Here is a 20,886-nt window from a genome sequence, read left to right on the forward strand (position 1 = left end):
ACGCTTCGACGGCTTCGACCAACTTGTCCCGGTTTCGAATCAACGAAGTCGTTGAATCCGAAAGTTCTTTTTTTTTTAAAAGTTCAATTCATTTATTTCTTGGTTTAAATTTGTAAATTTGGCTATTTTCTATTCAGTCGGTTCCAAAGAAGAAAGGACATTTGGTCGGTTTGGGTCGTCGCACCCGGTCGGATGTGGCGAGCTAGAAAATTAATTATATTTTTTACTCGATCGATCGATGCATTTTTGGACATAAATCCATCGATCGATCTGTTTACAAAAAAACGTTCGGAATATACAAACTAGTGATCCTCGGAATTTCCTCGGAAGTTTGTTTCCTCGGAATTCCGTCGGAAAATTTCGAGGGATTTCCGAGGAAAGAAGAAATTCCGAGGAATTATTTCCGACGACTTGTTTCGTCGGTATGTCGTCGGAATAACGATATTCCGACGAAATTCCGACGATTTTTTCCCTCAGAATCCTTGCTGTTTTCTTGTAGTGCAAGGACTTTGAAATATGAAAATAAAATGTATGTTGGGTTATTAGATAGGAAACAAGAAACCAAGACGCTGAAACTAGAAAAGAAACATCGATTACCGTGTTTATTTTTGATTAGCAATATCATGTTGCCTTATTACTATTGTAGCCGTCCACTTGAAATAATAACACATAACAAGATAAATGAATCAATAACTTATGTTATTAAAAAGATAAAAAACGAAAAATTAATTAAAAATGGTGTCGAAGCATGTGATTATGAGAGGTTTTTATGAAAATCAGTGCCTTGCCAAGTTTGACAAAGATACTCTTTAAAATAGCCTTTGAATGGTAGAGGTAGGTAGCTTCGGACCTATTGACCCCACACAGAACGAATCTGGGCTTTGTATTGGGCTTTAAAAACGAATCTGGGCTTTAATATTAGTACTACTACTCAATATTAAAGTATTGGTTTGCTCTTCTTTTAAGACAAACCTTTAAATAATGTAATGAAGCCTACGGAAAGTTAAGTCTGGTAAAGTAGTAGTGACCCACGAAATCAACAAAGTAAAAAAAATCAATAAATTAAAACAACTTTGATACATTTTGATACGATACATAACATACACACACCTAGGCAGGCAAGCTTTGATCAAAATCTGAACGCGTGTGACTACCCCTCTCTTCCTTCGTATACGACACGACCGTCCATCGATTCGGACCGTAACGAGTGAAACTTTTAATGATGACGATCTGAAATTTTCTTTCCTCTTACATATTGAATTCTCCGACACCAGATTGCTTCCCTGTTCTGTCTGTTTTTTAATATTCTGATGCGCTAGTTTCAACCGCGATTACGTTACCGACTTCTCTTCTTATTTAAACATCCGTCACTGCTTCGAGGTGTATACAAATTCGATTCGAAAAAATCGTATGAACTGGAGTCGAAGATTTGATTTCCGATTAAATTTTTGTTTCGGTGGGTTTCAATTGATTATTAACGATCACTTCTCGATCCGATCCAATCAGGTTCACTCCAATTCTTCAACCGTATCTGATTTGAGTTTTCTTTTTTTTTATTTTTCCTCCTCCTCTCAGGAGTTGGTGGATCGATTTGATCCGAATCGGATTTGGAATCTGAGATGGTACATCTCCAGAGCTCAATCTCCGTCGTCGAACAATCTCCGATCATGGCCAACTCATCAGACCTTCACAAGCCAAGAGCCAGCCGTAAATCATCATCATCATCATCATCATCAATCTGCTGCGACGGATCTCCATCGGCAGCCATCGACGTCCTGATCTTGATCGCCGTCGTCACGTCCTCAGGGTTCTTGATCTTCCCTTACATCAGATTCATCGCCGTCAAGTCCGTGGAGATCTTCTCCGACGTCTCCTGCATAGTCAAGGAAGAGATTCTCCGCAACCCTGACCCCATCGTCTACGGTCTGATCGCGCTGAGCGTCTCGTGCACCGCGTTGTCCGCTTGGATGATTGTTATACTCGTGTCTAGTCGGAATAAATGCGGGAAGCCTGATTGCAGAGGGCTGGGGAAGGCTAATGCGGAGTTTGATATTCAGCTGGAGACGGAGGATTGTGTTAAAGGTGGATCGAGCTCGAGTGTTGTTAGCAAGAAGGGGCTGTTTGAGCTGCCTCGTGATCACCACCGTGAGTTGGAGGCGGAGCTGAAGAAGATGGCTCCGATTAATGGGAGGGCTGTGTTGGTTTTTAGGGCGAAGTGTGGGTGTTCGGTTGGGAGGTTGGAGGTTCCTGGTCCTAAGAAGCAGCAAAGGAAGATCAAGAAATGAAAAGAGGTTTTATCTTTTTTGAGATAAAAGATGGTATCATTACAGGTTGTGATGATGATGATTATACTTTGATTAGCTTATAAACATGTTTTTTTCTTTTCTTTTGGGAGTTTAGTGATTTTTCACAAGAACTTCTTACACAAAACTAATATGATGTTAATCTCCATGTGTTTAAATAAAAGACCTTTACAATGAGGGATATTGCAGAGAAAAATGGTTTCTAGTGAAGAACAATTATTTCGATTTTGAAGTTTTGAATGTGTTCTAATGATTCTTGACTGTGTGCTTCTTTTTTTAATCTGGCTATCATGGTTAAATGATTCTAACATTTTATATATGCTCTGTTTTCTTATGCATTCCTGTATTTTCTGGTATATGACCTGGTTGGGATAAATATTAGTGGTTCTTGATGAGATCAGGTAAACTACGACATGTGTATATGCCTTTTTGCCCTCCAAGTGTATGGATCATATGAAAGTCTACTGAACGAAAAAGAGACAATAAAAGGAGTTTTGGAAATGATCAAGGGTTGAGATTTGTTGCAAGACTATGATTTATATCAATCTCCAATAGTATGTGGACATTTAAGATGCAAAGTTTTTTTTTTTCAATAGTACAATCTCTGGATCATTCAAGAAGACAATAATATGTTCCAGAGAAGACAAAAGAAACTAGAAACATCCTCTTCGTTTGAGTCATCACTCATCATCTCAACTTTTTGTTTATATAAATTCTTGAACCTACCAACCAAAACATCAGAAGACCAAATCTCAGAAAGCAAGAGTCCTTGAAGCATAATCCCAAAGAAGAACATAAGCATTGGCTGTGGTGATGAAAATGGCCTCTTCAACGTCAGCTTTGTCTCTCCCTCTCTCTAACATCCCAACCTGTATTAATAAGTCCCAAGAGTTTCCAAAATCAACTCATCTATCTAAATCCAGCCATAGTCATAATCCTCTTCTCAAAATTAAAACTCCAGACTCTAAACTCACCAAGAGAGCCTTGCTGAGCTTAACTGCCTTGGGGCTTACGTCACCTCTAGTATTGGCTCATCCCGCAAAGGCTGAACCAGAAGCTCCCATCGAAGCTGCTTCCAACAGAATGTCGTACTCGAGGTTTCTGCACCATCTGGAAGAGAATGAAGTGAAGAAAGTTGACTTGTTCGAGAATGGGAGTGTTGCCATCGCAGAGATCTCCAATCCAGCGTTAAGAAAGATCCAGAGGGTTAGGATTAACCTTCCAGGTTTACCGGTTGATCTGATCAGGAAGATGAAGGAGAAGAATGTAGACTTCGCTGCTCATCCCCTAGATGTGAAATGGGGAGCTTTCTTGCTCAACTTCTTGGGGAATTTTGGGGTTCCCTTGGTCTTACTTGGCTCTCTGCTATTAGCATCTTCTAGAACCCCTAGTGGACCCAGCTTGCCTTTTGGCCTTGGAAGGTAACATCCTTTAAATCAATTTGCTGATATCCCCTCGATGCCAAATATAGTTTGAATTTCTCGATTGTATATGCAAGATCACAATAATAAGAATTTGCTCTCTTATTAATCTTAAGGAAAATCCTCTCAAAACCTTTAGCTCTTTCTCTAACAATCTCAAAACTCTTAAGGAATGCAACAACTCTGCAACTCCTATTTATAAGAATAGATATCTCCTAATCTTACTAGTTAAAGCTTATCTATAAATATTTCCTAATCCTCTTAGTAAACCATATCTCGGTGGGATTAGGATAGCTTATTCTCTAAGCTAATTCAAGCTTATTCCAACAGTTAGCAACTGATGCACGAACACGGATTATTAGCATCTCGTCAAGAAGTCTATTGTATGCTTGTTTTTTATTTGACTTATATACCAAGCACATTGTCGTCTTGTTTATTTTTTGACATAAGAAACCATTTTATTACTTAAATTTGAAGTAGTTTGGATAACTAAACCGGAATATAATAAACAACGAACAAAAAACCGTATGAAAAGACCAAACAATTCTAATTAAGAAACCATCAGTTTCATCATAGTTAATTTAGACATGTTAATATCTTTTTCACCTCTGTCGAGAAAATCGTCCATGAGGCTCTTTTATCATCTCTATCAAGTTTTTATAATCTGTCACAAAATCTTAACATGTCTAATAATGAAACATGTTGTCAATTATTCATCCTGGCGCTTCTAGCTCCGAATCCGAATGCAAAGCGGATTTTAATTCCAATTTATACTTTATGGTATATGCAGTATATAAATAGATTAAACAACGTACTGTATTTGCTTTCTTTTGATCCTTTTCTAATTGCTTAAAACTCTTATAATATTTTCAAATATATACATGGAAGAAGATAAGAAGAATAAATATATATGTGATATACAATTGAGATTTAATTTGTTAGATTTCCAAAATTATCAATCGTAATAGTATACAAAATTATTCTGCTTAACAAGTCGGTGACTGTACGTAACCTATATTGAGTGTGACATGATACAGTATCATCATCATCATTCGGGTTAATTGACGACTAGGACATTGTATCCAAGTTTTATGAGAACGAACTTTCCTTATAGGAAGATCCAAATGAGTAATAATTGTTTATTTAGACAAAGACCCTTATTATGTCTCCTCCTTTACACTTACGTACGTGCAATAATTCAATGGATCTAACAAACTCCAATATTAAAAACAAAAAAAAAAGATAATCTTCCCACAGCATTTCCCAGAAATAAATCAAATTAATATTCTATTTACATCAGTTTAGACCAAAATTAAACCAGAAAACTTACAGAAATAAAAAGGGAGAATGATTAATAAAATCTTTTGAACATCAAGGAGAAGGAGTCCTAGTAGTACTACTTAAACCGATGTCATTGTGTTTTCTTGAAGGACCAGAAGCTGGAACCGGAAACTGACGTGGCAAGAACCCCAAAAACTGTACGTTTTTGTGATCTTCTACTTGATGATGGTGATGATGAGGTGGTGAAACTATGTCGGGTTGTTTGGGTGGTGAACTCGTGTAGAACATGTTCGTAGTTCTAGCTCCATTGCAGCAACTCAAAATAACAAGAAGAAGACCGAGTATAAGGATTGTTCTCCTGAGTTGGTTGGTTCTTGATCTGCGATTTCGAGAAGACATTTTGAAGAATTAAAGATTGGAGGAGACGATGAGAGAAAGTGAGCGCGAGAGAGAGAGAGAGAGTGGGAAAATATTTTGTTTGTTTGAAGGGGTTTTGGGTGGAATTATTTAATATTTAAAGGGGTTTTCTTGGTTGATGGTGAATGGTGATGAATGAAAAAAGGAGGTTGTGAATTGTTGACAGCAAGAAATATGGGCACATCAAGAGACAGAGATAGAATGTGATTGAAAGATTTTGACTTGTGGTTTCTATTCGTATATTTTGTTATTTACTTATGGTTCAATTCGTATGTTCTTTTTATTTACTTAAGGTCTTATTTCGTGTTTGATCAAAAAAAAAGAAGGTCTTATTTCGTACGTGTGTTTCTTTTTTTATGTAAGGAAACTACAGAACTTAAATCCAAACTGATCATGTTTTTCGTAGTTAAGCAAGAAAGCTTACTAATCTGAACAGTCTATTAGGTTTAGCGTTCTTTATAGCTGTCTTTAATTAGGGTTAACGAGTAATGTTTATCACATAGTTCTGAATTTTCTGAATTTCTTTTAACGGGTATCGTCATTGTTGTTTGTTTTTTTATTTCTGTCAATAAGTAATATATTACCATATAAGCGAAATAAAAAAAGGAAGAGGCGTCAAAGAAAGAAGAAAGTGACATAAGAAATAATTAGTGGTGGGTAAGGCAAAGTTTTTTTCACTTTGTATTGTCCAAAACTTATTTTATTTGCTTTAGTGCAATATTGCATGTAAATTACAGTTGGAGGGAGAGGAAAGTGTGGCCGCGGCGGCATGGTTACTTCACTAGATATTAGTCATGTTCTTTTGGTTAACGCTGGCCGCAGCGGCCAGCGGCTGATAAACATAAAAGAAATTAAATAATTAATAGCATCGTTTTTATAGTTTTGGTCGCCGGATTTTCAAAAACATCCGCATCCTTTCACTTTTTTGACGTTAAATTTAATGGCGTCATAAAATTCATACAATTTTCAGTTACCGTGTTCTTAGCGTCCATTTTAACAACAATAAAAGTATGACAACCCGCCCCGTGGGACCCAGGCTGACAGCGCTGCAGCGCACCGACCCCAACCCCTCCATTATGGGAACTACCTGCCCCATAATTAGGTTGTTGGTGAGATTCGAACCCCCGACCTCACCCTTTAACAGCTTTCCCACAAGACAAGCTGTCACCAATTGATCTGCAGACCAATTGATCTGCAGGTCAATTGGTGACAGCTTGTCTTGTGGGAAGGCTGTTAAAGGGTGAGGTCGGGGGTTCGAATCTCACCAACAACCTAATTATGGGGCAGGTAGTTCCCATAATGGAGGGGTTGGGGTCGGTGCGCTGCAGCGCTGTGAGCCTGGGTCCCACGGGGCGGGTTGTCATAAAAACATTAATATTTCGGAGGCAATATGCGAATGTTTCATTTTGTTATGGTCGGGACCTTTGAACCGAATATAAATTCTAAAACTAAAGCAAACCGGATCGGTTGGAACAGGTTTCCGTTGGTTTACCGGATATCAGAGGAAGAGAGGAGATATTAAAAGTTTACAGCAAAACCAAGAAACTTGACAAAGAAGTGTCTTTGAGCGTGATCGCCATGAGAACTCCTGGTTTTAGTGGGGCTGACCTGGCGAACCTCATGAACGAAGCTGCGATTCTCGCCGGAAGAAGAGGACAAGAGAAGATTACCCCTAAAGAGATTGACGACTCTATTGATCGGATTGCCGCCGGAATGGAAGGGACGAAGATGATCGACGGTAAAAGCAAAGCGATTGTGGCGTACCATGAAGTAGGACATGCAGTCTGTGCGTAAGTCCCGGTTTACTAATGCAATGTCTTCGGTTTGGTCAGTTTACGTCAAAATTAATCGGTTTTTATTCGGTTCAGGACATTGACTGAGGGTCACGACCCGGTTCAGAAAGTAACATTGATTCCTAGAGGTCAAGCACGTGGTCTCACGTGGTTCTTACAGGGAGAAGACCCCACGTTGGTTTCTAAACAGCAGTTGTTCGCTAGAGTCGTCGGAGGACTAGGAGGCAGAGCCGCCGAGGATGTAATTTTTGGAGAACCGGAGATAACCACCGGAGCTGCGGGCGATCTCCAGCAAATAACACAGATCGCAAGACAGGTAAAGAAATATAAAACATAATTTTATAAACCGGAAATAACCGGTCGGTTCTCTAATCCTTAGTTTTCAATTCGCAGATGGTGACGATGTTTGGTATGTCGGAGATTGGTCCGTGGGCTCTAACCGATCCAGCGACCATGCAAAGCGACGTCGTTCTAAGGATGCTCGCGAGAAGCTCCATGTCCGAGAAGCTTGCCAAGGAAATCGATCAATGCGTGAAGAAAATAATTGATAATGCTTACCAGATCGCCAAGAACCACGTGAGGAATAACAGAGAAGCCATAGACAAGCTTGTTGATGTCTTGTTGGACAAGGAAACCTTAACCGGAGACGAGTTTCGAGCAATCCTGTCTGAATACACTCATCAACCGTTAGAAACCGAGGATAGAGTTCGAATCAAAGATTTGATTAGTGTGTAATAATACAAATAAATAAAATAATACTATGGTAGTATTGGTACTACAAACTTAAACTAGACTTTCACCAATAAAATTTTCATACTAAAGTGTGAAAGACAAGAAAGTGTAAATTCTCATGGTGGTAAGATAAAAATCTAGCGGCCCAAAGAGGACATGAACCAAACCGGATTGAGATTTGAGTAGAATCTCAAGTACTTCGAAATGACCTTCCCTTACAGCTACAGTCGTTGCGAATCCCCTGACTAGCTTCTGGTTCACATCAGCTCCAAAGTTCTGGGACATGATATTGCAGGAAAAGTCAGATCACCGTAAAGGTTATACAGTACTTTTTAAAGCTATACACTGCTAAAGGATCCGACGTAGGGTGAAAGCAATAGCCAGAAGAAGACAAAAAAAACTGTGTATGATATAGTAAAGCCCTGTTCGTTTGGTTGCCGCAGGTTTCGGCGTCGGCGTCAGCGGCAGCGTCTGCATCGGCGGCGGCGGCAGCGTCAATGAAAACAGTTGTTGTTCGTTTCGCAGACGCTGCCGCAGATTATTGTTCGTTTAGAAGACGCACGAAGTTGAGGTCGACGCCGACGCTACCGCAGGAAGCAGATTTTTGGGTTGTTCGTTTGACAGACGCAGCGGCTATTTTCATTTTTTCAGATTTATTTTAATTTTTTTATAAAATTGTATTTAAATAAATCAAGTGTAGTTTAAACATATTTACATCCATTAAAATATTATGTTTACTTGATAATAATTTTTTGGTCAATTATACGGTCTCAACACTGAATGGTTGTTCACGCTCCATCAATTGTTTTGCTAGCATATTCTTCACTTCAAGAGCAGCTGTCCTTTTTTCACATGCCTCCACAGCCACATCTTTCTCCTTACGCCTTCGTTTTGCTCTTGAACCTCCAGAATGAGTCTGAGCTGCTGGTTGAGTTTGGCGAGGAGCTTGGCCCTGGGTTTCTGTCTCTGCTGCTGGCTGAGAATCAGCTTCATCCTCAGCAATATCTCCACCAACTCTCGAATTCAAGCTTGCTTCTCCATGTTGAGCACTCCAACCTTCTGCTCCAGTAACTACTACACCACCAAATTCTGCTTCAAACATATCCATGTTATCAATTTCTTTGCAGAAGGCTTTTCTAATTCCTGGACACTCCTATATAACACAGAAAGAGTAAGTCAGTGATAAAATCAGTGATAGAATCAGTCACAAACTTCTAATAAGCTCAATTATTTCAACACAAGTACATTTTAACAGCTAAGTTCACAAAAGAGAAAATGAGAAACTGACCCTTTCGCGCTCTTTCCACCAATCATCTGACATGTCGATCCTTCCCATGTTATCATACCCAAGTCCTGTCCTGTTCTGAGTCAGCATCCTAATCCTGATGTATTTTTTTCTGCTGCTGTCGTACTTGTTCTTGTAGTCCCTCTTCCAATCGGAAAATCCCTTCTTAAACCTCAGCTCAAACGCATCCATGATGTTCTTTTTTCCTACTTTATTCATTTGCTGACCAACCTTATTTCCTTTTCTTCTCTCTTCCGCGTAGAGTTGGAAAAAATACCTAGTTTCCTCAGGTTTCCAATTCTAAAACACACCAAAGCAAGACCCTTAAGCATACGACCTAAAAGACCTAAAGACAGTTCCATACAGCCTAAAGACAGTTCCATACAACCTAAAGACAGTTCAATACAAGCATTAAGACTAGTGTGAGAGAAACTTACATCTTTTGACGTCGACATCTTAAAAAGTGAGAGGAACAGCAGTAGAGAGTGAGTTTGAGAGGGTCTGAGCTTGAGAGAATGAGCTTGAGAAGATCTGAGTCTGCAAAAAAAAAAAAAAGAGAATAAGCAATGTGTTCACGTTTTGGAACAAGTAGTAAAATATATTTGCACTTGTTAGTCACCTTTTCCACTAGGTCTGAGCAAACCTGAGATCAATGGAGCCTGAAATGAGAGAGCCTGCAAAAAGATGCAGAGAAATGGAGCTTATGATCAATGAATCAAAACACATAAGATCTTATGATCAATAAATACTTTATAAATTTTAAACAAATATGGAAGAAAAGCATAAATAAAAATCATTCACAATCCACAGTTTGAAGCATACGTTGAGTGTTCCCTAAACACACACAAATTATTAAAAAATTGAAAAATCAAGTCAAGCCGTCTACTTTCTCCAAATAAGACCAAACAACGTTCCAACAATGTTCCAGGAAACAGAAACAATTTAACTTCTACTTGACTCGGCATATGTTAACTTCTTAAAACAATTTAATACTAAGAAGCAACCCTTTAAGCTTCCCCATGAGTGCAGACTCGTAAACCAATACGTACTAACTACAATAGGATGTTTTTGTAGCCTGCACTTTAAATTTAGAAACCCCAAAAGCTACACTCAGAAGACAACCCATCGTTTATATTAAAAGAACAGACCAGCAATGGAACCATGAAGGTAAAGAAAGGGAGTTACAGCTAGGCCTCTTTCACAATGAAACCAAAGATATATCACAAAAAGACTCACTAGGGAGCATCAAACAATCATCAGAGATTCAAATAATCAGAATGTTGAAACTCTATTTGACTAGCATCAAACGTACCTCAACGAGAAAAGGAGAAGAGAGAGCTTGGAGATGAGATGAGCTCGGAGAAGAGAGAGTTTGGAGATGAGATCAGAGATGGGTAAGAGAGCTTCGAGATGAGATCGGAGATGGGTAAGAGAGCTTGGAGATGAGATCGGAGATGGGTTTTCTTCAGAGAAGAGAGACAGCCCGAGATGGAGACAGATCGTGACAGAGGGAGAGCCAGAGAGCCTGAGATGGATACAGCTCGTGACGGAGAGAGAGCCCGAGATGGAGAGAGCTCGAGATGGAGAGAGAGGTTGAGATGGAGGGAGCTCGAGATGGAGAGAGAGCTTGAGATGGAGAGAGCTCTCAAGATCTTCACTGGTTCTAGGAATGGAGATCGAGAGAGAGAGATAGAGATGGAGCTGCGTCACTTTCCCCGACTGCGTCAAGTTTAGGTTTAGGTTTTTTGTAAATACTAAAACATAGTAAGGGTAAAATAGTAAATTACCTTATTGGCCGCAGGTTTTATGTCGCGACAGCAGGTTTTATCGGCGTTGCGGCGTTCGGACGCGGCGTCAGACGCAGCTGTCTGCGGCAACGAAACGAACAGGAGTTGACGCCGAATGTTGACGCTGCCGCTGCCGCCGGTACCTGCGGCAACCAAACGAACAGCACCATAGTAAGTTGTTCAATAATGCAAGTGAATAAGATATACAAAACCATGAGGGAACAATCCTGACACAAAGGAGCATGGCTTGGCCACAGACATCTGATGCTGATTTAAGTGGAAAGAGAGGAATTATGAGAAAATATAGTATTCATATAATCCAGAGCGAATTACAAGTGACATGACCATATGGGGGGGAGGGCGCTCAGGTTCTGTTTAAGAAACAAGCTACATGGTGCAATATCAGCAGTTGTTGTCGTACTACCTATCATCAGTTCCTTCTAGGAAACAGGAGAATCAATTATCACTGCAAACAAACAGTGAGCTTTGCGATTCTTGTGTCTAAAAAACCATTGAAACCGAAATCCAAGTTATTTACCCCCCCCCCTCACACAGATATTAGCCTAAGCATCTAATCACATATCCAGCAGTTAGAATATTCTAATTAGAATTAGTAAACTCAAATCTGTGACCATAGGAGAGAAATAAGAAGTTGTGTGACTTGACTAGTTCACATCACATGCCAACCAAATACTAACTGCAATACCTTGGTTGGACTGCCGGTGAGGTACTCTAGCTCAGCCTCTGACCACAGCAACGGAGACTCCACGTCCTCTTTGACGATCGAGTTCTCTTATATAAGGATACCATACTGACTTCTTCCCTTGTTTCTTCTCATACATCAAATACAAAGCTAGGCAGGCGAGTTCAGACAGCTTGTTCGTCGTCAGCTGTATGAACAAAAACAGAGGTTCATGGCTACAAATAAGCTTCAAAACTTGGTACCAATAGTCTCGTTTCCCAACAGTGTGAATTGGAATTGGGACATGGTTTACAATCAACGACCTCTGAAGTCAAAACACCTCTGAAGATCCTCACTAGCAGCAACATAATAAATGGGTTTATGGTTTTGATCATGAGCTCGAAGATGAAACGCACAAGTTCCTCTGAGGAATCGATCGCGATTAAGAGAGTGAATTACGGTTCCTCAACCGAGAAAGTGAAGAAACCCTAGAAAGTGGAAGAGAGACGCATTTGGAATGAATGCATGTGATGACCCCTTCCATCAGAAACAGCGATGGCTGATATCGGAAGCGGAAAGATTCTCCGGCGGCGGTTATGAGAGGGGGAAATCACGTTGAAAACGAAAGGGAGATGACCCGACACATTAAAAAAATTATTTAAAAATTGAAATCTACATGGCGGTTGGTGAGACGGAAAGCCATTAGTTTTGGTGTTATGGGCCTTGAAACTAGCCCAAACCCATGACAGGGTGACAGTTTATCAGCTTAACCAAAACAACACGCAGTCTGAAACTTTACAGAAGCTAACAATGATTGGGTTTTCCGTGCTATGGACTTTTTTCCGTCCTTAAAACAATTAAGCAACAGATAACACTAATCGAAAATTTTCAAGTATTGATTAAGATTCGCTCTTCTCTACTTGTTTCGCCATTGTGAGAACAATATATGAAACTCCATAAACCAACGAAAAAGAACAAAGAACAGCAAAAGAAAGTGGTCACAGATTCTCTACTAGAGTTGTGTTATCTCTATGAATTTCGGTTATATTGATTCGGTACAAAAGAATGTTGGGTTTTGTTTTCTGTACAAATGTAATATCCGTTTAGGACTATCTAAGACTGGGCAAATAAACCGAACCCAAAAATCTGAACCGAATCCGATCCGATAAAAATGAATCCGAACCGATCCGAACCCGATATAAATATCAAATGGATCTTGTTTTATGGTATTTCGAGTTATGGGTATTATCCGAACCGAACCCGAAACTAAATGGATATACGATAAAACCCGAAACATTCAAAATTCCCAAGAAGAACTTGTACTCAACATGATCTCAATTCCTAATATGTATCCAAAATATATTGAACATCTAAAATAATTATCTATTACATGAATATTGATGGTTGAAGGTGGCGGTTGACGGTTGAAGTTTTTAGATTTTAATTTTATTTTCATTGAATAATATTTTTCATTTCATGAGAACTTGGTTTTCGTTTTATGTTTTCTTTTATTTGGTTTTCTCAATAACTATGTTTACCTTTCGCTTGATTTTGAATGATCATATTTGATGTTCCTTTCTTATTTTTGAATAAATTTTATTTATGTTTTGGTTACAAAATATGTACAAATCAAATATTTTAAAATTGAAAAGCCGATTTTACTTTTTTTTTGTTACAAAGTAGATATAAATCAGGTATATTTATACCGAAGAACTGATTGGGACCCGAACCCGAAAGTACAATGGGTTGTACCGGTCTTTGACGATTTACTAACCCCGATCCGAACCCGATGGAACCCGAACCGATCCCGAACCAAATTTTCATATAACCCGAATGGGGCTGATTTTGATAAACCCGAAAAACCGAAACCCGATTGGACTAAACCAAAACCCGATTGGGATCCCAAATACCAATGCCTAGAACTATTTAAACCGATAACAAAAACCAATTCTCAAACGTACGTTATATCAAAACATAACATTATATAAATGGTTATATACTAAATTTATTTGTCTTTTTGTTTTATTTGTAGGTTATGGTTATATGTTTCACAATATGCAGATTCATATATGCATCAGTGGCAATATTGGGCTACTTAATGTATGGATCAAACGTAGAATCACATTCTACGCAGATAACACTGAATCTTCCCACTGATAAGCTTAGTTCAAAAGTGGCGATATGCACTACACTGGTGAACCCGATTGCAAAGTTTGCCCTCATGGTTACGCCTATTATCGACGCAATGAAGAGCCGATTTTCACGGATTCTGCCTAACAAAAAAGCCGCCCGTTTAATCCTTAGTACGGTGTTGGTTGCTAGCAATGTGATTGTGGCATTGCTTCTTCCGTTTTTTGGTGATCTCATGAGCTTGGTCGGAGCATTCTTGAGCGCAACTGCGTCAGTTATATTACCATGTTTGTGTTACCTAAAGATCTCTGGCAAATACCAAAGACTCGGTTTCGAAATGGTGGTTCTCATTGGTATTATACTAATCGGTATTGTGCTTGTGATAACCGGAACTTACCAAGCGGTCAAGGACATTTTTGATCGGTTTGAAAAAATTAAAAAGTGAAGTCTAGTTTGAGTTTAATACCAGTACCTTAGTATTATTATTATTTTTGTATTTGCGCCTTGCGCAGGGTGAGTTTATTTATATATATATTATCAATAGTTTTTTATATATATGTGATCATTTTATTTATATATATAAAATATTTTTTGTTGTTATTATATAATTTTTTTCCGATGGATCGGATCAATTTTTATTAAAAGTAATGGAACAAAACTATAATTAATACATCATGGGTTGATCGGATTGGACATTAAACAAATTATAACATAAAAACTTTATTTTTTCCATCAAACACATTCTTGAAAAAAGTGAACAGTATTGTTTTCACAGTTGAATTATTTTGACTTTTATCTTCCATATTTCACAGTTGAATTATTTTGACTTTTATCTTCCATATTTCACAGTTGAATTATTTTGACTTTTATCTTCCATATTTCACAGTTGAATTATTTTGACTTTTATCTTCCATATTTCACAGTTGAATTATTTTGACTTTTATCTTCCATATTTCACAGTTGAATTATTTTGACTTTTATCTTCCATATTTCACAGTTGAATTATTTTGACTTTTATCTTCCATATTTCACAGTTGAATTATTTTGACTTTTATCTTCCATATTTCACAGTTGAATTATTTTGACTTTTATCTTCCATATTTCACAGTTGAATTATTTTGACTTTTATCTTCCATATTTCACAGTTGAATTATTTTGACTTTTATCTTCCATATTTCACAGTTGAATTATTTTGACTTTTATCTTCCATATGGTTTTGAAAGCTTTCAAATCAACCATCGAATTGATACATGTCATTTTAATGTTTTTAGTCGTATACTTAAGAAAAACTTACATTTTTGTAATTTAAAGTCGTTTTAAAAAATTTTTTTGTATTTTAAAGTCGTTTAAAAAAAATATATAACATATAAAAGCTTCCTCATTTTTGTAATTTAAAGTTGTTTTAAAAAATTCAAAATATAACATATAAGAAAATTCAAAATATAACATATGGTTAATGTGATTGTTTAAGTTTTTTTATAATATAAATTTAAACAAAAATGAAGAAGGATGCAAAAATTGTTATCAAATCTTTATTATTCATAATCATTAATTCTCGTATATATGTAAATCATATTAGGTAATTCCGTAGCTTTTATTTATGGAAAGAATACACACTTCATATTTTTAGGTTAATATAATGTTTTTTTAGTGTTATATAATTATGGAATAATATGACACCATTAGATTAAACTATACTTTATATTAGATGCTTTAGAATTCTTTGAAATAAAATTTAGATGATATTTAGAGTGCCACCTAGGATTTGAGGTTTTTTTTAATTAATACAAAATTAAGGTTCTAATTTTTCAAATGCTACTCAATTAATATACAGAGGATTACACACTAATCAAATCTTTGATTCGAACTCTATCATCGACATTCAACGGTTTGTCAGTGTATTCAAACAGGATTGCCCGAAGCTCGTCTCCCGTTAAGGTTTCCTTGTCCAACAAAACATCAACAAGCTGTATATGGCATCACGTGTTATCAGTGTATTCAGACGGGAGAACAGATTCAGAACCTAAAATCTAAATCGTTGTTCTTCACTATAAACCATTTTTTCTCTGTAAAATCCTCACTGTAAGGTCTTTTATTTAAACACATGGAGAGTAACATCATATTAGACTGTTTAAGAGATGTGTAGCACCAAAATTAGGAATGTCTATGAAATAGTGAAGCCACAAACACCAATCTTACTCCTTTAGAGTGATAAAACATGTTGAACAAAAAAAGAGTGATAAAACATTAGACAAAGAGAGGGCACTCATACAAACCTGCAGAGGTAAGAAATGAGTCTAAAGGAAGATGATGTGAAAACGGAGGTCAAAATAGGTTAAAAAAAAACTTAAAAATAGATATGAGTATTATTGAGTACAAGTCTTTCGATGAGGAAGGAAATAAAACAAGTAAAATAAATAGGTGGGGGAGCTAATTAATTAAGTTGCACTAAGCTTGGAACATATGAGCAAAGAAATGCATCACAATAACGGTCTGCACATTCTCTGACATCTGCTGCTTCTTTCAAGGATCCATCTACTCCAATGATGTAAGCTACTTCGCGAGTGGGGTTTCGTATATCAGTGTCTTTATCAAAAACCACGGCGACTTTCTTCTCCTCGTCAATGAAGAAACTCGCAGATGCAGGAAACTGCCACTGAGGGTGAATGAGTTGTTTGATATTGGCCGATAAGAAAAACTTGTTGTTCCAGGACACGGCGTTAGGGTCATCACCAATCTTAGTGGAAATCCAGATCTCAAACGTCAATATATCAGCGGTCTGGAATAAAACCACAAGCTGATCTTCTCTAACACTAGATAGACTCACGGTATCTTGAAAAGAAGCCACACGTGGTAGAGACAAAGGCGGCCCGAATGTCTCTCTTGTGAAATCGAAACAGACTAAGAAACCATTGGTAGATTGTCTATCTGTATCTGAAGCAAACCAGTAGGTGTTTCCCTTTAAAGATAGGCCACGTTCACCATATCTTATCATCCACGTTCGAGGAAAGAGGTCAAGAATAATCCTCCATGAATCAGAACTGAAGTCGTAGATTTTGAACTCGACAAAATGAGAGAGATAATCAATAAATCTCAAGACTTTGTGGGACTTACTGTTACGGTCGTAACCGAGAGCATACGTATAAGAACACCTATACTTGTCCACTAAGTGGCAATTATGTGTGTGCTCGATCCACCTGGTTTGCCCCCAATACGGGTTCCAAACCACGAGCCTGGAGTGACCTTTGGGGATGCATAACAATAAACCGTCGCAGTGAAAGATTCCACACACGTCGAGTTGATCTGAACCGTCTGGGCCAATAAGTCTAGCTTCACGCTCTACTACACATGATTTGTTGGAAAGATTGAATCTCATCAAAAAAACCCTATAATCCATCATCATGACCACAAGACGGCCCTCCTTTGATTCTTCTGCTTGATGAGCAAGGTGCTTCTTTGCAAATACGCCACATCTGGACAACTTGTTCCACCTTTTGCAAGTAGATCGGATAGGTCTCAGAGATGTCACCGGAATTCGACAGAGCACCTCCTCAGCCATATCCTTTGGAAGATCACACATCTTCATCTATATGAAAGATAACCTTGTCTTAACCCAAACTTCCTTGTTGTCGGAACAAGTTAGGTCAACCTACAATTAAACCAATCAAAAAACAACTTACTTGTCCTCTTTCTGTCCCGAGATTGCAGATTTCTTCCGCCTCTCGATATATATATATATATATATACAACAATTGGAGACGCAGAAACTCTCAAGGAAATTGATTCGATTAAGACCGAAGAAAAAACACAAACCCAAATTTATTAGGAGAGAAAAACTTTATTTTTTCTGTTTGTGACCGACAGAACAAATAGACCCAAAAATCTCAATCCGGTTTCGTTCATGTCCACTGAAAATTAAATTTATAACCCCAAATACCTTATCTAATTTGGGCCGCTGGATTTTTTTTTAATCTAATTCTGTCCTAAATTTTTTTTTTTTCAAAATTAGTTCAAATCTTTCATAAATTGCTCTAGGCCCTCCCAAATCTTAGGGTGAGGAGTAACTTTTAAAAACCAGCCAGATATACTCCCTCCGTTTTTTATTATAAGTCGTTTTAGAGAAATTTTTATGTTCCAAATTATATGACGTTTTCGGTTTTCTATGTAAAATTTATTGTTATATGACCAATGATAATATATCTTCTATTTTATTATTGGTTGGTTTGTGGTTAGGTAAATAATTAATGATGTTTTTGTTTAAAAAATATAAAATTAATGATTTTTTTAATCTAAGTGCACAATTCTAAAACGACTTATATTAAAAAACGGAAGGAGTATAAAAGAGTCAATTAGCTCAAAAACCACAAAAGTATGCAAAATTAAGGAAATACCCAATATAGTGTTTTTGGGAGTTTGACAAACTATTTATGAGCATGTAACCTTACTAACTCTCTCTTTGCTAGCAGAAGATTTTTTTTTAATTAGGAATACCATTTCCAAATAAACTCCATCAGAGTAAAAGTTTACAACAAGTATAACCTCCGTACTGAAAAAAAAAAAGAAGAGAAAAGTTAAATTTTTTGTTTGAACAACCAAGAGAAAAATTACGTTTTTAAACATATAAATCCGAAATGATTTATGAGAGAATTTGAAACATGTGTGAAACAGAAGAGATTATGTTGTACGGTGGTTGATAGGTCTTCTTCAAGGGGATCGGAGGAAGAAGAAAACAGAGAAAATGTTATTTTAGTTTTTTTTTTAAATATGATTTTACATAATCATTAGCTTAGAACATATCCAGTGTTTCCTCCGCAAAGTTCATTGTACCCGTCGTCGTCTGGACCTGGAGTCAAAAAGCTTAGATAATCTTATGTATGTTTCTCCGATCCCAGATTCTGAAAATCTTATGAATAATAATAACTAAAATGGAATTTACTATGATGGTTGAATCATACGAATGGGTGGAGAGAGTAATGAAGGTGAGATGGGTTAAACTAGGAAGATGATGAAAGTGGGATCTCAAGAGTTTGAACTACATCAGTGATTTCGTATGCAAAGGTAGGTCTTTATTCTCTTCTACAGATTAGGCTGCAATATCTGTTTTTTCATGCTTTTCTTTAGGGATGTTGTCGTGGGCTCATTTCTAAAGGGTTAGCCCGGCCCGCACGAAAATTTATAACCCAAAACTAGGGATGTTAAGTCATGGGTTAGGGCCCAACCCTCTCTAGTGTAATATAAGTCTAACCTTATTTTAACTCAGCCCTATTTTAACCCTTCTTTAATTATAGGGTTAGCGCTGATACTAGGGTTAGCCCAATTAACTTATATGCAATGTAATAATGTTTTGTATATCAAATTTAATCAAAATTTACATGTTTTTAAAAACTCAAAATATGATTATATAAATGAAAAAGTCTCTTTTATTCATTTTTGTCCTCAAATTCAAAGTATGAAATTAAAAAAACCAAAGTTTACATGTTTTTATTCATGAAGTGTAAAAATCAAAGTTCCAATAAGTCATGTAAAGCAAAGCTCCACTCTCCAAGACTCTAACACTCGTTTCAACTTCCACTCAACTGTCCACTCCATTCTGCAAAAACAAGAGAGATGACAGTCACTACAAGTTCTAGTTTAGAACAAACATGAGACAACTAAAGATCGATTTCAACAAACAAAGAACACACTCATACTGTTATACATTCGCTATACAGGATGACACAAGCTAAGACACAAGAACTTAGATCATAAACGCATAGATACAGGACGACACAACAACACCAAAAACATATACTTAAACCTGACAGAAAGCTACAGTCTTAGACAACAAGATACAACCTATAGTCTACCAGACATCAAGATACAAGCTCAGACAGCAAGATACAATCACGGACAGCAAGAAACGAGCTAAACCAGTTTACAAGTTACACAAAGAGCTAAATGCACGGAAGTTACCACATGTTTGAATCATTTCCTGAGCTACTTGCTCTTTTATTAGCATCCTCATCATCATAATCAAAGTACTCCTCAATGTCTCCTACATCAAGTAATGAAAGAAATCATTCAAACAATGAGTTAACCAACAACACTAATTCTTAAAACACTTAATTCAAGACAAGGAGTTTACCTTCAAACTCAACAAACCCGCGTAGCCATTTTCGCGTACAGATCAATGCTTGGACAGTTTTAGGGAGGAGACGGTTTCTAAAAGGACTCAAAACCCGACCTCCCACACTAAATGCAGATTCAGACGCAACAGTAGTAATAGGGATGCTAAGAATATCACGGGCAAGCAAAGCTAAGTCACCATATCTGTGTTGCTTATCCTTCCAGTAGTCTAACACCTCCATATCTGAGAAAGCCAAAATATCAACCTTAGTATCAGCCAAATACAGGTCCAGATTTGTCCTTTCGTTGTTTGAACCAAACTGGATACACCTTTCAAGCTCAAGCAGATCGTATATTCAAACAAAATCAGAGATAAAGAAGCAATTAGCGAATTATTAAAAGGTCAAAATAAACAAGAACTTTATGTCAGATACTTACATCATCGAAATCATCATCAAGAGGAGATTCTGTAAGGAGCTCATGTGGAGTTTTTCTTGGAAATCTCGAAGAACTTTCTGATGACTTTGAGCTATACTCTTTATAAAACAACTCCAAGCTCTTCCTCACGACTTCAACCTTCTTCTCAGAAGTTCTAGGATCCAGCTTATGATAAGTTTCCTTAAGCATCTGCAGCTTAATCCTTGGGTCTAGTACTGCTGCCATAGCTAAAATAAGACTGTACTCATCCCAGTATTTAGCAAACTTACTTTGCATATCCACAGCCATTAATCTTATCTCATTATCCTTACACCTTGCATGCCTCTTCAACAACAACTCGATCTTCCATACTAGCATGAAATAAACACTGGTTGTGGGGTAGTTGACTCCAAAGAAGTATGTTGTGATTGTACTAAATGGCTTCAAGAAGTCTCTAATCTTCTCACCGCGATTCCACTCTTCTTGAGAAGGCAAACATTTGTAGTTTCTATCATACAAATGCAGATTATCAA

The 20,886-nt window shown here is 37.3% G+C and overlaps 6 protein-coding genes across 7 annotated transcripts; 3 read left to right on the plus strand and 3 right to left on the minus strand.

Moving 5' to 3' along the window:
- The first annotated feature begins 1,055 nt into the window (after nucleotides 1-1,055).
- Nucleotides 1,056-2,508, plus strand: LOC106313373 (uncharacterized protein At5g19025-like). Of its 2 annotated transcripts, none has more exons than XM_013751171.1 (2): nucleotides 1,056-1,506; nucleotides 1,576-2,508. In XM_013751171.1, the coding sequence occupies exon 2, from the start codon at nucleotides 1,620-1,622 to the stop codon at nucleotides 2,283-2,285; it is 666 nt and encodes a 221-aa protein (XP_013606625.1). In that variant the 5' UTR covers nucleotides 1,056-1,506; nucleotides 1,576-1,619; the 3' UTR covers nucleotides 2,286-2,508. The 2 variants fall into 2 exon arrangements, with proteins under 2 accessions (XP_013606625.1, XP_013606627.1); XM_013751173.1 differs by having other exon boundaries at nucleotides 1,057-1,456.
- A 385-nt stretch (nucleotides 2,509-2,893) lies between these two features.
- LOC106313837 (ATP-dependent zinc metalloprotease FTSH 6, chloroplastic-like) lies at nucleotides 2,894-7,999 on the plus strand. Its single transcript, XM_013751758.1, has 4 exons — nucleotides 2,894-3,724; nucleotides 6,899-7,212; nucleotides 7,291-7,531; nucleotides 7,609-7,999. The coding sequence occupies exons 2-4, from the start codon at nucleotides 7,001-7,003 to the stop codon at nucleotides 7,948-7,950; spliced, it is 795 nt and encodes a 264-aa protein (XP_013607212.1). The 5' UTR covers nucleotides 2,894-3,724; nucleotides 6,899-7,000; the 3' UTR covers nucleotides 7,951-7,999.
- LOC106313838 (protein IDA-LIKE 3-like) lies at nucleotides 4,897-5,499 on the minus strand. The gene has a single exon (XM_013751759.1). The coding sequence runs from the start codon at nucleotides 5,402-5,404 to the stop codon at nucleotides 5,096-5,098; it is 309 nt and encodes a 102-aa protein (XP_013607213.1). The 5' UTR covers nucleotides 5,405-5,499; the 3' UTR covers nucleotides 4,897-5,095.
- Nucleotides 8,000-8,707: 708 nt separating the features above from the next.
- On the minus strand, nucleotides 8,708-11,179 carry LOC106315238. The gene is made up of 6 exons (XM_013752985.1): nucleotides 11,020-11,179; nucleotides 10,545-10,951; nucleotides 9,852-9,906; nucleotides 9,670-9,769; nucleotides 9,236-9,532; nucleotides 8,708-9,100 (listed from the first exon to the last, which is right to left on the minus strand). Exons 4-6 carry the CDS (start codon nucleotides 9,685-9,687, stop codon nucleotides 8,708-8,710), a joined length of 708 nt encoding a protein of 235 aa, XP_013608439.1. The 5' UTR covers nucleotides 9,688-9,769; nucleotides 9,852-9,906; nucleotides 10,545-10,951; nucleotides 11,020-11,179.
- LOC106315239 (lysine histidine transporter 2-like) lies at nucleotides 10,721-14,276 on the plus strand. The gene is made up of 2 exons (XM_013752986.1): nucleotides 10,721-10,960; nucleotides 13,734-14,276. The coding sequence occupies exons 1-2, from the start codon at nucleotides 10,721-10,723 to the stop codon at nucleotides 14,274-14,276; spliced, it is 783 nt and encodes a 260-aa protein (XP_013608440.1).
- Nucleotides 14,277-16,139: 1,863 nt separating this feature from the next.
- LOC106313345 (F-box protein At3g19470-like) lies at nucleotides 16,140-17,722 on the minus strand. Its single transcript, XM_013751140.1, has 2 exons — nucleotides 17,512-17,722; nucleotides 16,140-17,417 (listed from the first exon to the last, which is right to left on the minus strand). The coding sequence occupies exon 2, from the start codon at nucleotides 17,415-17,417 to the stop codon at nucleotides 16,266-16,268; it is 1,152 nt and encodes a 383-aa protein (XP_013606594.1). The 5' UTR covers nucleotides 17,512-17,722; the 3' UTR covers nucleotides 16,140-16,265.
- Nucleotides 17,723-20,886: the final 3,164 nt, after the last annotated feature.

Source organism: Brassica oleracea, chromosome C9, assembly GCF_000695525.1.
Source record: "Brassica oleracea var. oleracea cultivar TO1000 chromosome C9, BOL, whole genome shotgun sequence".
In the NCBI taxonomy this organism is placed as follows: Eukaryota; Viridiplantae; Streptophyta; class Magnoliopsida; order Brassicales; family Brassicaceae; genus Brassica; species Brassica oleracea.